The sequence below is a fragment of the Polypterus senegalus genome, chromosome 12, assembly GCF_016835505.1.
Source record: "Polypterus senegalus isolate Bchr_013 chromosome 12, ASM1683550v1, whole genome shotgun sequence".
Lineage (NCBI taxonomy): Eukaryota > Metazoa > Chordata > Cladistia > Polypteriformes > Polypteridae > Polypterus > Polypterus senegalus.
This window is the reverse complement of record NC_053165.1, coordinates 35,585,988-35,599,762: the sequence shown is the minus strand read 5'-3', so window position 1 is coordinate 35,599,762 and position 13,775 is coordinate 35,585,988. Positions and strand designations below refer to the sequence as shown.

General features: G+C 37.4%; 1 protein-coding gene across 1 annotated transcript in view; it reads left to right on the top strand.

Annotated features, from left to right (window-relative positions):
• Positions 1-13,775, top strand: part of LOC120540226 (forkhead box protein P1-like) — a 526,994-nt gene that overhangs the window by 323,876 nt on the left and 189,343 nt on the right. Inside the window, exons 10-11 of the mRNA XM_039770790.1 lie at positions 12,093-12,285; positions 13,025-13,101. Coding sequence (XP_039626724.1) covers positions 12,093-12,285; positions 13,025-13,101 — 270 coding nt within the window. The remainder of the gene's footprint in view (positions 1-12,092; positions 12,286-13,024; positions 13,102-13,775) is intronic.

Sequence of the window (13,775 nt, the reverse complement as noted above, 5' to 3'; positions counted from 1 at the left end):
GGTAGACAAGTCTCTTTAGTGTCCTGCGTTTTTAGAACTGTGACCTTAAATGCATACTTTCTGTAAGCTGTTAAGGTCTTAACGACCATTCCACAGGTGCATGTTAATTGATTATGGTTAATTGAACATGCATGAAAAACATTGTTTAAACCCTTTACAATGAAGATCTGTAAAGTTATTTGGATTTTTAAAACATTATTGTTGAAATACACAGTCCTGAAAAAGGGACGTTTCTTTTTTTGCTGAGTATATATACACACACACACACATATATATACATATCTACATATATACTGTATATACACATATATATATACAAATCTATATACTGTATATATATATACATATATATCTTAGGGGTGGGACTCGATTAAAAAAATTAATCTAATTAATTAGAGGATGTGTAATAATTAATCTTGATTAATTCTATGTAATCACACATGAAAATTTGCCCCAAATCGCAAATTTTTTTTTTTTAATTTAAAAGGGTTTTAGTTGGCAACAGAATCAAATAATAGACATGGACATGAATATTGTAAACTCAAGCTCTTTTAATTTCTGAAAAAAAAATGCTTTTAAACTGCATTTCAATTCAAAACAGAAACAAAAATATCATCCCTGGCTAAAATTGAGCAGACTTAAAAATAAAGTGGTATTTTAAGTACTTTAAGTACATTTTCAGAATGGTATTGTCTTTAAATAATAATAACCAAAATTTCAACATAAAGTGCAGTTTTTCTTCTTAAAAAAATAAGTCAGAAACATAAAAGGTAATTTGACCAGCTTCATCTTTAAACTCTGAGTAACCTTAGCCAAAATTATTTTGTACATTAGGCTAAAACAGTGTGATCATTGAACATTTTGTAATTAGATGTAATTAGAATTACTAACGGTCACGGAAGTCCAATGATCCCCAGTAAGAGCCACAAAGTCCGCTTTCTGTAATGCATCTAATTTTGCTTGCTTTTCAGTGTGCACAAAACCATGCTTTTATCAAGGCTTCCGTCGGGTAGTCTTTTGAAATGAAATTTTCCTCCGATCAGTCGTAGGAACGCGCTTTATTCCAACTCTAACATTTTTGTAGCTCTGATGTGTGCATCAATGTAATCGATGTACCAGGAAATCATGCATTGACAAAAATTCCCTTTTGCTTGTAATTGAAAGTGTGATTAAATGCGTTATTTTTTGTTATGGAGTACATGCATCAAAGCTTCTCAGCTGTGCTTGTGCTAAGAAAAGGAAACATTTTAAAAATACCGTAACATGATTCTGCGTTAACCGCATATTTTTTCATACGTCTCAAACCAAGGGGATGCGAGGGTAAAATGAATCGGGAAGCGTGCGTACATACTCAGTGCATCCCCTCTCGGGAATCGAACCTCGGATGTCGGTGCTAGAGGCGAAGCCTCTAAAATTGCGCCACGGCGTGTGGCTTGTCTATTTGAGAGTATGTAGATTGGGGTATATATATACATATATATATATATACCCGCGTTTCGCAGCGGAGAAGTAGTGTATTAAAGAAGTTATGAAAAAGAAAAGGGAACATTTTAAAAATAACGTAACATGACTGTCAATATACAGTAATTGTTTTGTGAGTGTTATTGAGTGTTGCTGTCATCAAGGATTTGATTATCATTATTTCTTTCAATCAGGTTCGTATTTGTAGGATGTGTTGTGTTCAAGTTACATTCCGTGTTTGTCAATCGTTGTAAACATAACAGGTTTCATTCATTGATTCGTTTCTTACTGCATCAATAAACAGCTCGTCTTCCTCTCTATCTGAGACATGACACACTGCAGGCACGGGTTTTTTTTTACACTGTCTTCCTTTAGTGGGACATTGACTTTTTCCACCGTGTGCTTTGTTTCCGCAGTAGCTGCACTTATGAATATGCTTGTATGTATCAGACGCTTCATATTTTTTTGCTGCCTTCTCAATTGTGTAATTCGGTTTTTGTTCAGCACTCTTTGGAACTGTTGCTTTTTGTCTGCACACTGCGTCAGTTCACGTGAGCCAATCGGTGTACATGCATCGCAGTTTCCCAGCTGTGCTGGTGCCATCTCGTGCGATGTCCACGGCTGTATTTAATGTTAGCTAAGACCCAGCACTTAAAAGTTTCTCTCGCAGTTTCGTTGAGTTTGTGCCAAACACCACCCTGACCATCTCATCTTCCTCTGCATAAGCACAGTCCTTCACCCGTGAATATTTAGCGGCAGTGTTTCTATTGGATTGCCGCTGACGGACGGCCTTATATGGGCAGGCACTAAATTACAAACGCCAGCGGCAGCCTGTCTATGAACTTAATTTAAACTTTAGGTTTACACCGTGCTTTGTTTCCGAAGTAGCAGCACTCATGAATATGGTTGCATATGTCACTCGCTCGCTTCTTATTATTTCGCTGCCTTCTCAATTATATAATGCATGTTTTCTTCAGCACTTTTTGGAGCTCTTCCTGGTTTTCTACGTACTGCGTTGACAGTCAGTTCACGTGATTACGTGGGAGGCGTGATGATGTCACACGAAACTCCGCCCCCCACGGCTTTCGAGCTCAACTCCATTACAGTAAATGGAGAAAAATAACTTCCAGTTATGTCCATTACGTGTATAATTTCGAATTTTGTAAGGAAGCTGTAAGGAATGAGCCTGCCAAATTTCAGCCTTCTACCTACACGGGAACTTGGAGAATTAGTGATGAGTCAGTGAGTGAGTCAGTCAGTCAGTGAGGGCTTTGCCTTTTATTAGTATAGATATATATATATATACCATAGATCCCGGAATATAAGCCGAGAATTTCATCCTAGGTTTTTGGCTTGGAGTTTGGGGGTCTGTTTATACAATGAGTATCGTTTCAGTTTCAAGATTTCCAGCACAATGCCGGTTTTGCCGATGAATACAGAAGTAAATAATGACGAAAGCACAGAGCCATCTTTCAGATGAAGAAGTAACTTTGCATGCCGGTACTTTAAATTAAATAAATAATTTATTCAAAAAAATGTTTTAGTTGTTAATTTTATTAATAAAATTTATAATAAATTATCGGGAAGTTTAAAATAAAAATTTTTGTTTTGATTTACGACCAACATCTTGCGTTACGACCCAAATGCGGTCACGTGTATCCGCTTGCATGATTATAAACAAACAACCGAGAGCGTTAGTAGCGTCAGTTAGAGCCCAGATATATGTGTTTGTGGATGTAATTTCGGTCATTGCAGTGATTTACCTATATATATAATTCACTAAGACCATGCAAGCAAGACACATAATTGCTAAGGAAGGAAGAGAAGGTAAAGAAAGCGATCACAATCGAAACGAAGATGTAAATTGTGTGGAAATATGAGAGTGCTGTTCGTGTGACCGATCTCGCTAATATGTACAGCATGTCGAAATCCACCATCTCGACAATTTTACAAAGAAAAGATTTGCATAAGGAGGCTCCTTTTAAACAATAACCACCTTCCGTTTCATTCTCCTCCTCCTCCCTTCCTGCAGCCCAAAGATGTCAAATTAAATGGTGAGTACAGCTGTTTCTAGAATAGAATAGAATAGAATGCCTTTTATTGTCAGTATACACATCTGTATTCATCAGTGTGATGAAAAACACTCGAAACAGATGTCTGGCTCTGGACACTGATGTCTATAAGGTTCTGACGGGTGTAGCGAATGTTCGCCGAACAAATTGTGTACAAACAAGGAAAAAAAAAGTACAAAAACAACAAAAAAGTGCACTGAAAAGGAGAGCCCTGAGCCGCTGCAACCATGCGCGCCACCATGCTCCTAGCTTAATCTAGCCTACTTCTGGTAGGCAAGGCACTTTTTATAACTTTTTGGTTAGTACATTAGAAAAATTATTTGTGTTTTGGTAAATTATGCACATTATACAACCCTTTTTATTATGAAAAGGTTAAGTAAGTGTTGCAGTGGGAGGTTTGGAATGCATTATGGGTTAGCCTTCGCAAACGAATTAAGTTCGTAAGTCAAGGGTCCACTGTATTGCGTATTCAAGTTAGTCAAATTTATAACGAGTCTCCGGAAATCCACCTGCCAATGTACCATATTTGCGTATATAGTTTCAACACAAAGGTTTTATTTTACCAAACTTCTCCGCAATCACTTCCTGGTTTCCATCAAAAATGCCGGCAGTCTCAAATTCTCACAGATAAACATACCGAGTCGGCTTATATTCCGGGATCTACGGTGTATATATATACACCGTAGACTTGGACTTGGACGTGGACTTTGCCATTGCATCTGATTTGGCAATAGTTTTTTCAAATCAGCTTTTGACTTATAGTAGGGGAAGAAGGGAAAGCCAAATGGACTTTCTAATGTGTAAAAGATTTCATGTAAAAGAGATGTAGAATTGTCAGGTCCTAAATGGGGAAGGTGTGAAAGTGAATCATAACGCAAAGTTGATGGACTGGGAGATCAAAATCTGAAGTAGAACAGAAACAGAGTAAGCAGCACAAAGTTAAAAATGGTCAAGGTTAAAAGAGGAAAGGCTTCAGAACAGGATTAGGGAGAAAGTGTTTAAATGAAATGCAGTCATTTGAGAATGTGAAGAAATGGTTGGAGAAGAAAATCAAAGTTGTATTAAGAGCAGGTAAAGAGGTGTTGGGTAGGATGACAGAAAGGAGCCTACTTTGGAACAAAGAGACATGACTGTGGAACAAGGAGGTGCAACATTTAATAAAAACTAAGAAGAGGGAAATCAGGGAGGAAGTCAGATAGAGAAATATATAGGCAGATGAACAAGGAGGGAAAGAAGGCAGTGCCAAGAGCCATCCTTTGGAGAAGGGGTATGAAAAATTGGAGAAGAGCATAGCATAGTGAGAAGAAGGAACAAGGCTGGAAAGGATTTTAGTCAAATAAAGCAGATGAAGCAAGGTATAGTTTGAAATGAGCATGCTAGGATCAAGAATAAATGGAAGAGGTACTTTGAAAATCTGTTGAATGGGGAAAATCCAAGAGCAGTATTTGGGGATGGAGTCCCAGAAGAAGGGCTAGTACCAAGAATAAAGAGGGAGCATGTAAAGTAGGCACTGAAAAGATTGAAAAATGTGAAGGAAACAGGACTGGACCAAATACCAGTGGAAGTGTGAAATAATTTAGGAGAAGAGGCAGTAGATGTGTTTAGGGATCTAATGCAGAAAATCTATGAACAGGTGGGAATACAAAAGAAGTGGAGGAACAGTGTGATTGTACCTATTTATAAGGAGAAGGGCAATACTCAGGATTGTGGAAACTATAGAGAGATAAAGCTGATGTCACACACAAAGAAAATTTGGGGCTGGGTTATAGAGAGAAGGTTTTGGAATAGACCACTATAGGGTCAGACTAGTCTGGTTTTATGCCAGGGAGAGTAACAACTGATCCAGGTTAAAAGCAGCATTGGGGTAACAGACAAGATCCTAGTTATAGTAAGTCTGCACCAGGGATCTTCTTTAAGTCCTTACCCCTTTGATCAGATTATGGATCTGTTTAGTCGTGGGATAAAAGACCAATGCCCAGGTGCATGCTTTTTGTTGATGACATTGTAATAATAATATTAATAATACAGTAATCCCTCGCTATATCGCGCTTCGACTTTCGCGGCTTCACTCTATCGCGGATTTTAAATGTAAGCACATCTAAATATATATCACGGATTTTTCGCTGTTTCGCGGCTTTCTGTGGACAATGGGTCTTTCAATTTATGGTACATGCTTCCTCAGTTTGTTTGCCCAGTTGATTTCATACAAGGGACACTATTGGCGGATGGCTTAGAAGCTACCCAATCAGAGCATGTATTACATATTAACTAAAACTCCTCAATGATATAAGATATGCTTCCCGTGCGGTGCTTGATTGTTTGCTTCTCTCTATCTCTCTCACTCTCTCTGCCTGACGGAGGGGGTGTGAGCAGAGGGGCTGTTTGCACAGTGGCTGTTTGCTTAGAAGATACGGACGCTCCTCTAAAAAATGCCTCTTTATCGCAGTGCTTCGGCATACTTAAAAGCACAAAAGCACGTATTGATTTTTCGATTGTTTGCTTTTCTTAGCGAGCACTCTTTCTGACATTCTCTGCTCCTGACGGCGCTCATTTGAAGAGAAGATAAGTTTGCATTCTTTTAATTGTGAGAAAGAACTGCCATCTCAGTCTTGTCATAGAGCACAGTTTAAACTTTTGACTAAAGGGTGTTATTTCATGTCTAGAAGGCTCTAATAATGTTAACAGTGTGGGAGAGTTTATAAGGGCTTAAAATATATAAAAATAACCATACAAACATATGATTTCTACTTCGCGGCTTTTCACCTATTGCGGGGGGATCTGGAATGCATCCCCCGCGATTGAGGAGGGATTACTGTACATTTTATTTATACAAGGTGCCTTTCTGAGAACTCAAGGACACCGAACAAACAATAAATAAATAAAAGACACAATTATAAACTAACTAAAAACATCAGAAAATTTTAAAATTAAAATCAAACAAAACCACTGTAATCATAAAGAAAAAGCCATTTTAAACAGATGTGTTTTAAGTTTACATTTAAAGGATGAATATGATTTGATATTTCTAAGCTCAGTAGGTAATGAATTCCAGAGCTTAGGAGCAGAACAGCTTAATGCTTTGCTCCCCATGGTCATTAGACAGGCGAGAGGGACGGTCAGATGGATGGAGGAAGAGGATCTTAGGTTACGGGAGGGAATGGCAACATGAAGAAGGTCAGGCAGATATGGAAGGGAAAGGTTATGAATAGCCTTTAATTTTAATAGCAGATTCTTAAAATCAATTCAAAACTTAATCGGGAGTCAATGAAGCTGCTGCAAGACCGGAGTAATATGGTGAATAGATGAGGTTCGAGTAATGAGTGCATGCTGCAGAATTCTGGACTAGCTGAAGCTTATGAAGAGATTTATTAGAGAGACCTAAGAGGAGTGAATTGCAATAGTCCAACCGAGAAATAACAAGACTATGAACAAGAATGGCAATGGTATGGGGAGTGAAGGAAGGGCGGCTGCGATTAGTATTACGTAGGTGGAATTAAGCAGACCGGATGACGTTATTTATGTGAGATTGGAAAGATAGTGTACTGTCGAGGATGGCACCCAGACTCTTGACCTGAGGTGATGGGGAAACAACAGAGTTATCAGTAATAAGAGAAAGATTATTAGCTTTGGATAATGATGACTTGAACCAGAGAGGAGAAGCTCAGTTTTGTCACTGTTTAGTTTAAGAACATTCGAAGAAAACCAGGATTTAATTTCAGCAATGCAGTCAAAAAGCAAAGGTGGTGGAAAGGAAGAGGTGGGTTTACTAGCAAGGTAGAGTTGGATGTCATCAGCATAAAAGTGAAAATTAATGTTATATTTATGAAAACATTGCCAAGGGGAAGATAGTAAATAATTTAAAGAAGAGGCCCCAGGAAAGAGCCCTGGGACACACATGAAGTAACAGTGGTGGGTTGGGATGTGAAGGTTTTAAGTTGAATGACCTGAGTGCGGCCTGAGAGGTAGGATCTAAACCAATCAAGTGGAGTGTGGGTATTTCCAATCAGAGATAATCTAGTAAGGAGAATGGTATGGCAAATAGTATCAAAGGCCACACTCAGATCAAGGAGGATGAGAATAGTGATTAGACCAGAATCAGCAGCCATAAGAGGTCATTGGTAATTTTAACAAGTGCCGTTTCTGTACTGTGAAGGGGGCGAAAACCAGACTGGAACTTTTCATATAGATTATTGTGAGACAAGTGGGTGTGAAGTTGGATAGCTACTATTTTTCAAGAATTTTGGAGATAAAGGGCAAGTTAGAAATGGGTGAAAATTATTGAAATTAGTAGGATCACAACCAGGTTTTTAGTATTGGGGTTATAGCAGCAGTTTTGAAAGATGAGGGAATAATACCAGTAGTAAGAGAAGAGTGAATGATGGCAGAAATAAGAGGGACTAGAGAGGGGAGGCAGGCTTTAACCAAAACTGTAGGCAGGGGTCCAGCTGACAAGTAGATGACTTGGATTTGCAGATGAGATCTGAGATTTCAGAGGAAGTGGGAAGCTGGAAAGAAGAAAAGAGTGAATAGGTGAGTGTAGTTCAGAAGAAATACAGAAAGGATCTGGACCAAGGTGCTGATGTATCTTTTGGATTTTCTCATTGAAAAAAGACATAAGAGAATTACAGAAGGCAGTTGAGTAAAGGTGAGATGGTAAAGAGTCTGGAGGTTGTGTAACATTATTAAGTAAAGAAAACAAAGACTTGGTGTTACCTGTATTACAAGTAATTAACTGAGTGTAATAATTAGATTTGGTTTGAGCTATACAATCCTTGTAGTAGAGTAGATGATTTTTATACATCTCTTTGTGGACAAAGAGTCTGTTTTTATATAACCTTTCAAGTTGCCTGCCCTTAGCTTTCAGAAGGCATAGTTCATGTGTAAACCAGGGGGCAGAAAAAGAAAAAGAAACAGATCTGGTTTTTAGCGGAGCAAGAGAGTATAAATACCATTAAGACAAGTGTTATAATATGAGACCAGTTCTATGGGAGTGGATAAATTATAAATGTCCATTTGGGAATCAATTTTAGAAGACAGCAAATTCAAGTTAATATTCTTAATATTACGAAAAGCTATGAGATGGGGGAGCTTAGGAACAGAAAAAGTAAGTTTAGCATTGAATGAAAGGAGAAAATAATCGGTTATAGTAAGTTCATCTGCTGTAAGATTGAGAGGAACAACACCAGAACACCAGATCAGGTCCAAGATATGTCCTTTACAATGGGTAGGAACATCAGTGTGTGCTGGTATCCAAAACTCTCCAGGCAACATAAAAAGTCTCTAGTGAGAGGGAGATTGATATTGTCCAGATGTATATTAAAATCCCCCAGCAGAATTATATTTGGAGTAATTGTAGATAAATGAGTAAGAAAGGTAGCAAGATCGTTCAATAAATCATTATTTGATTTAGGAGGACGGTAGACAGTTGCAATGATGGTAGGAACTGGCCCAGACAATTGACACACAGTTGATTCAAAAGAGTTAACAGCAGGAGCAGGCAACGGTAGCACTTTCCACTTCTCACGATAAATTATAGCGACACCTTCTCCACAGCTAGAGGCACGGGGTTGACAAGTGTAAACAAACCCCCTTTGGATTCATTAAGTTGTGAAAAGTCTTGAGGTTGCTGCCAAGTCTCGGTTAAACAGAGAAAGTCAAACTTACAGTCAATGAGGAGATCTTGAATGAGATGTCCTTTGCTTGTGAGTGAGCGGATGTTCAGTAGACCGAAGCTGACAATGTTGCTGTTGCATTTGACAGTGGTGTTAGTCGACCAAGCTATGCTGGCCAACACGCTGTGGTCAGCATTCCTATCTGTGTTACATGGAGGGTGCCGATAGTCAGACCAGAAAGAGTTAATTCCTTTTGAGGCATCCACTTGGAATCTCCAGCAGGACCTATGATGGATGTATCTCCAACGAGGGAGAAGTATGATGTCTGGGTCGAGATGCAGAACAGACAGCAGAGGCACAGACTGGAGCAGACGCAGTCAAAGGAGCTCAGCAGCTAAGTACTGGACGAGGCCAGTCGCAGGTTGGATAGCGAGCGACAGAAGACTCCAAACAAACATTAACCAGGTTAATATCCTACCAGTTCACATTGTAGGCGAGGCCACAGGCAGCTCAGGTGTCCAGAGAACAAACCAGTAAGTTTTAAACGAAACAGGGGTTAGGCTGAAGCTAAATGCATACGCAGTCAACGCAGAGATATCAGCAAAAATGGCAAAAACAAAATACCATCATAATCACCAGTCATAGCAAAACTCAATAGCCTAGTTACCGGCGAGTAGCGGTGACGAAGTTAGATGTGGCAGAAGTGACAATGTTAAGATGGACATGTGGAGTTACAAACAGGACATTCAGAGGTACAACAAAAATGGAAGAAATATCTAAGAAAGTACAGGACATGTACATGCAAATAGACGTTACTCTTTAGCCAGATGTTCACAGGACTCTGGTAAACTTGGCCTGCTTTTTGAAAATTGTGGGTCTGTCTAAACCATTTGAACAGCAGCTACTAGATGTCTTTGTACAGGCTAACTTTCATGCATATGTACCTTTTGGCTGCAAGTGGCAAATGAAAATCCTTCTTTATTTTTCCATGCCTACTAACAAAATGTCAATACTGGACTTGTCTTCAACGTCATTTGCTTACACTTATGATCAAGAATCTTTAGTAACTAATTTTAGCATTCACTACTTAACTTTTGAAATCTGTACAGCTCACCCTCTTACCTACCCAATGATTAGAACATTAGAACAATCTGGATGAGAACAGGCCATTCAGCCCAACAAAGCTTGACAGTTTTATAAACTTAACTCTTCCAAAATAACATCGAGTCTGCCTTTGAAGATCTCTAAAGTCCTACTGCCTACCATATTACTTGGCAAATTATTTCATGTGTCTATGGTTCTCTGAATGAAGAAATGTTTCTAATGTTTGTGAAAAATTTACCCTTAACAAATTTCCAACTATGTCCCCATGTTCTGTTGAACTTTATTTAAGCAACAGTCTCGATCCACTGGGCTAATTCACGTCACAATTTTAAACACTTCAATCATGCAACCTCTAAATCCCTTGGGCTTAAACAGAAAATGTTCCACTTTTTTAATCTTTCCTCATAAGTTACTCTCCAGAGTCCTAAATCAACCTAGTCACTCTGCTTCGGACTTTCTCTAGCACTTATATTTTTTTTTTTGTAGCCTGCGGACCAAAACTGCACACAGTATTCTCGATGAGGCCTTACCAGTGTGTCATAAAAGTTCAGCATAACTTCCATTGACTTGTGCTCCACACATCATGCTATATAACCTAAAATTCTGTTAGCCTTCTTAATGGCTTCTGAACTCTGTCTGGAATGTCTTAGGGATGAATTTACTATGATTCCTAGATCCTTTTCATAAGGTGTAATTTCGATTTTCACACCTCGCACTGTGTATTCAAAGTTAACATTTGTACTTCCTAAAAACAGCATCAGTATTGTATCAGTCAGTCAATCATTGTCCAACCCACTATACCCAAACACAGGGTCAAGGAGGTCTGCTGGAGCCAATCCCAACCAGCACAGGGCGCAAGGCAGGAAGAAACCCTGGGAAGGGCGCCAGCATACCACAGGGCACACACACACACCAAGCACACACTAGGGACAATTTAGGATCGCCAATGCACCCAACCTGCATGCCTTTGGTCTGTGGGAGGAAACCGGAGAATCCAGAGGAAACCCACGCAGACACGGGGAGAACATGCAAACTCCATGCAGGGAGGACCCAGGAAGCGAACCCAGGTCTGACTGCGAGGCAGCAGCGCTATTACTGTGCCACCGTGCCACCCCATCAGTATTGTATTTTCAAACCTAACATTTGTAATTTCTAAAAACAGCATCAGCCCTAGTACTCACCCCTAAGGGACACCACTCTTAACATCACCCAGTTCTAATAGGGTTTTTTTTACAACATAACCCTATACTTTCTGCACCCATGTACACACAACCTCATGTGGTACCTTACCAAATACTTTTTGAAAATCAAGATAAATAATATCAAATGCATGACTGATCAAATTATTTTATTGCTTCCAGATAGAATTCAAGCATGTTGGTAAAACACAACCTTCCTAGTCTAAACCCTTGCTCACTGTTCTGTAAAACTCCTGTTCTTGCCACGTGTTGCTCAATCTTTTCCTTAGTAATTCCTTCCATTAATTTACCTTGACAGTTTAAGAGAAAATATTGTATTCATTAAAGTTAAAAGTTTAAATTAATCTGTCCACTTTTTTAACATTAATGTAGGACAGTAGTGGACCAGGGAAAAGAAAGTCAGTCTAAATAGTGGTTTGAAATAATGCACAAATAATGTATATTGAAAGGAAGATATACAGAAATGTCCACAATAAAAGGACTTTGGTTACCAAGATAAGTACTTAAATATTCGTATATTTTTTAAAAACTGTGTAGAATTTTGTCAAAATATAAGTACAAATGTGCTGCACCTTGAAAATTAAAATGTTTTAGTTTAAAAGCCTTAATACTTGTATTTTAATTACAAGTTGTATTGTTTTCAGCTGAATCTGGTGTCCAGTGTCACACTCTCTAAAACTGTATCAGAAGTATCTCCACAGAGCTTACCTCAAACACCTACCACACCAGCTACACCTCTTACCATTGTCAACCAGGGACCCTCTGTAACTAGCATTCATAATGTTGGGCCAATCAGAAGACGGTATCCAGAAAAATACAATATGCCCATCTCTCCAGGTATTCTTAAATTATCATATGACTCTGGTTAGTGTGTTTTGTACAAATTTATAACCAATTGTTTTAGTTTCTTATTTGTGTGTTCACAAACCTCACTATGCTCAGTATGTTTGCATTCCATGTTTTTTTCAGGTTACATTTCTTTGACTGTGCTTAGTCTGTAGAGTATTCATGCATATTTTTATTGAAAAGGAATTATAGTAGCTTAATAAAAGTTTCCTTTTTTCCTTTTTCTACATTTAAAAATCTAAAAGAGGCAAAGTTAAAACAATAACTATTTTTCAATATCAGTACCTGCTATTTAGAGATTGTATGGATTTTTAAATATTGTGTTTGTTTAAAATTATAGAATCTCATGATGCATAGTATAATATATCTTATGTGTTTAATTAGAAAATAGGCTCTTTAAGTAGTAGTTTTTTTATTCTGCAGGAAAGGAAAATAAGTTGATATATGTTTTAGTATTTCTGTATTATCGCAAATGGAAACACCATTTATTTTTAAATAATTCTGTCTTTGTTTTAATTTCAAAATGAAATGAAATAAAGTGTCTAATGTGAAATGTAGAGAACTGACAAAAATAAAGCACTACTTCTAGAATTTTAATATGAATAATTACTTGAAATAGAATTTCATATTCTTTTCTTGAAAACATTTGCAAAACTTAACATTTTACATAATTCTTCAGAAATTAGATTGATGTGTTATCTACTTAAATATTATTTTCAATTTTTAACAGATATTGTTCAGAACAAAGAGTTTTATATGAATGCTGAAATAAGGCCTCCATTTACTTATGCCTCCTTAATACGGCAGGTAAGAATATTGTTTTTGCAGTTTTTAAACATAACCTTAGACAATAAGGAACTTGAATGTTCTGAGTTAAGGATATAGCGTATATGTTAGCTATATATTTTCCATTAGGAGATTAATATGATTTTTAAGAGTACTAGTAGTAGTTGAAGTAACAGCTTTATCAACTTTACAGAGTACAAATTGCTGCAAAAGAAATAATGGACTATATCTAAAGTTTTATAATTACACAATTAAATTGCTTGTTTTGATTACATATTGCCATGAAATACAGTTATAATAAACTTCACTTCATACAACAGTGGAAATGAACCTGTATAAGGATGGAAAGTCAATTATGACAATGCATAATAATCCCTGATTACAAATTAATCTGTACTCTGAATAATTGATTATGTTTAAATGTGGTAGTGAAATATTTTATATTTTTAGTAGATGCAAAACATGCAGTGAGTTAAAATATACCTAAAACAAATAAAAACTGAATATCTACCAGACAAACAACAAAGGAATAATTCTGACTGTTTTACTAAAAGAGGTTTGTGTGTAGAAATTAGACTGATTTAGGTTGTCTGATAATTCAATTCAGTATCATCACTAAACTAAATGGCACAACTAATATTTTAGAATTAGAGGCTGATCTCATAGTTTTAGTTTTCTGTTGTTTCTAGAATAAA